At 48.7% G+C, this 2702-nt stretch overlaps 1 protein-coding gene across 1 annotated transcript; it reads left to right on the plus strand.

The window, feature by feature from the left end:
- The first annotated feature begins 284 nt into the window (after positions 1–284).
- On the plus strand, positions 285–764 carry LOC135709592 (uncharacterized). Its single transcript, XM_065231982.1, has one exon. The coding sequence runs from the start codon at positions 285–287 to the stop codon at positions 762–764; it is 480 nt and encodes a 159-aa protein (XP_065088054.1).
- The last annotated feature ends 1938 nt before the right edge of the window (positions 765–2702 follow it).

Below are 2702 nucleotides of genomic sequence, written 5' to 3' on the forward strand. Positions count from 1 at the left end.
CATCTACGCTTCCAGAAAACGTGGCAAAAACTGCAAAACCATGATGATGGACGATGTGGCGCGCTACGTGAGAAGCTGCGGAACCTGCAAAGCAAGCAAAGCACCGAACACCACGATGATGCCTAACATGGGAGGACTCAAGCCTGCTCGTCTACCATGGGAGTGGATTTTGTCGGCCCGTTCACACGATCGCGCGTAGCGGGAACACGGTAATGCTCGTGATAGTCGACTGGGCGACGAAATACGTAGTGGTGCATCCTATGAGAGCAGCGGATTCCGTGAAGATGGTGGATTTCCTGGAGGAACACGTCTTTCTAAAATTTTCTCTGTCTCGGATCATTCTCTCGGACAATGGGAAGCAGTTCATCTCGGCAGCATTCAAGGCATTGATCGCGAAGCACAACATCATCCACATGAAGATGGCCTTCTACTGCCCTATGGTAAACAATGCCGAAAGGGTAAACAGAGTGCTAATCACGTGCATAAGAGCTCTTCTGGACGAGGATCACCGAGCGTGGGATGAAAATCTGCAAGCCATCGTAGCAGCAATCAACGGAGCGAAGCATGAGGCGACAGGCGTTAGTCCGCACTATGCGAACTTCGGAAGGGAGCTAATCCTGCACACTGACCTGTACGTACAACAGGACCTCAACATCTCAGATGACCCTAAGGTGGCGCAGGAGGTACGGCTATCGGCAATCCGCCGAATCCACAACTTCATCATTAAGCGGATCAAGAATAACCACGAGCAAGCAGCGCTATAACTTGCGAACACGGGACATGACGTTCAAGGTCGGAGATCTGGTTTGGCGCAGGAACTTCACGCAGTCTTCCAAAGTAGATCACTTTAACCAGAAGCTTGACGCGAAGTTCGTTCCAGCGGTGGTAGTGGAAGTTATCGGCAGCAACATATACAAGTTGGAGGATGTGAAGGATGGGAAAAAAGGGCAATATCATGCCAAGGATATGAAGCCCTCAGCTATGTAAGCAGTAGTGACTGCGAACAATTTGATCATCGATCAGTGAATCAGAAAAAAACGGTAAAGATTCCATGGTGCAGCACAACAAGTAGACAACGCCTAAGGGTAGCAGTAAGGGACGCAGTGGAAGTAACACCAAACGCGCTCCGGAAACACGGAGGACTTTCTTCGAACAGTGCTGCTCCGCCATCGATTCATCTCACTGTGCCGTGGAAGATGCCCATCGTTTGGGAACAAGGCGAACGAAACCAGATCGGGACACGTTGCTGAGCCAGCTCAAGCCAGCTGTGCCCACCCCGGCGTGCCGTTTGTTGGAGCGAGAGACACCAACCATGCTATGCGCGAGGCTAGCATGCCGTTACCAGGTCGGGACACACTGGAAGGTCAATCAACCAAAACCTCGCATCCAACCGGCGAAAGCAGCTTCGCCGAAGCATCCGGCTCTTGATCGGATGATTGTTCAAGCTATGAACGCAGCATGCAAGGAGCTGTCGACAACGAGCATCACTGCCACCAAAAACCCGTCATATAGAAAAGGCTTGAGGACCAACAACACGTACCGAAACCTCGCCATTCCTTGCACTACCGTGGACCAAACACCAGAGCGATCTGTCGAACTCGGTCTCAACCACCATCAATACCCGACAACCGCCATGGATAAATCTAGTCGACGCAGGAAAACTGACAGGCACCAGGCTTTCGACAAATTGAAGTGCTTTCCAACACCCTCAATTGATCGGGAGATCGAACGATCAGGAGAGGAATTCGTTGAACGACATTGACTGATAAATTCCAGGCACAGGTCTTGAACGAAGTGGAGATCGTTTGCTTGGGGTTACTATGATTTTCTAAAGTAACGCGAACAGGAGGCGCGGTTTTATCCTATTTTCTGGGCTCATAGTAACTTAGGTGGCGGAAATGCTTCCTTTCTCAAAAGCACTGGATCAAACCCACTTAATCCGTTCGAAATATTAGCCAACATGTTATTAGCAATAATTGTTTAATGGTAGATCTCTAGTTTTATTTTAGCTGCTAAAGCTAGTATAGATCTTATTGAATGTCAAGCCACAGGTCGCCTAACACAGAAGATTGCACAACAACTTAGAGACATTCTGCCCGTCATTGGGCGTTCAGATCAACCTCTGGCAGGAATCGCTGCCGTTATGATTGTTTTGATTTAGTTTGGGGATTTTGGATCTGGTGAGCGAAAAGGCTCACGGTTTTAGTTATGCTGCAGTTATCTACATCTTAAGATTTGCTTAAGCCGATAACCAATGAGATCTGTCAAGTCTATATGCGACTTCTTTTGGAAGTGAGTTAAGAGTTTTTTGTGAGCATCTTCATCATCGCTCACATAAAACTCTGCGGCTGTGGTAAGGTTGTGTTATGTATGAAAGTTAGTTAAATATATGAGCTTTGAGAACAATCGTTTAAACGTGTGCACGAAAAAAGAAGATACGCCACTTGGGCAAACGTCACCGCTGGGGCGAGACATGACAATCCTTGATTCCGCCAAAGTGACAATAAAACACACTCACACGACTGTCCCGGACAGTGTCGGCAAGCTCGCCATCACATACCGGTAGAAACAGAGTCCACCAGTGCAACGAAGAGTGCTTTCAACGCGTGAGGTGCACAAATTTGCCGGAGTGACGGAAGCACCGTAGCGAGGATTTCGACGAGTGGGATGGTGTGGGCCCATCCTCGTCAAGGAAACTACCG

This window comes from Ochlerotatus camptorhynchus, unplaced genomic scaffold (genome assembly GCF_037179485.1).
Source record: "Ochlerotatus camptorhynchus isolate MF236.1 unplaced genomic scaffold, CSIRO-AGI_Acam_v1.1 ptg000361l, whole genome shotgun sequence".
Taxonomy (NCBI): domain Eukaryota; kingdom Metazoa; phylum Arthropoda; class Insecta; order Diptera; family Culicidae; genus Ochlerotatus; species Ochlerotatus camptorhynchus.

What these genes read in the sequence shown, in the direction of transcription:
- LOC135709592 (XM_065231982.1), top strand. Translation starts at nt 285, where the DNA reads ATGGTGGATTTCCTGGAGGAACACGTCTTTCTAAAATTTTCTCTGTCT.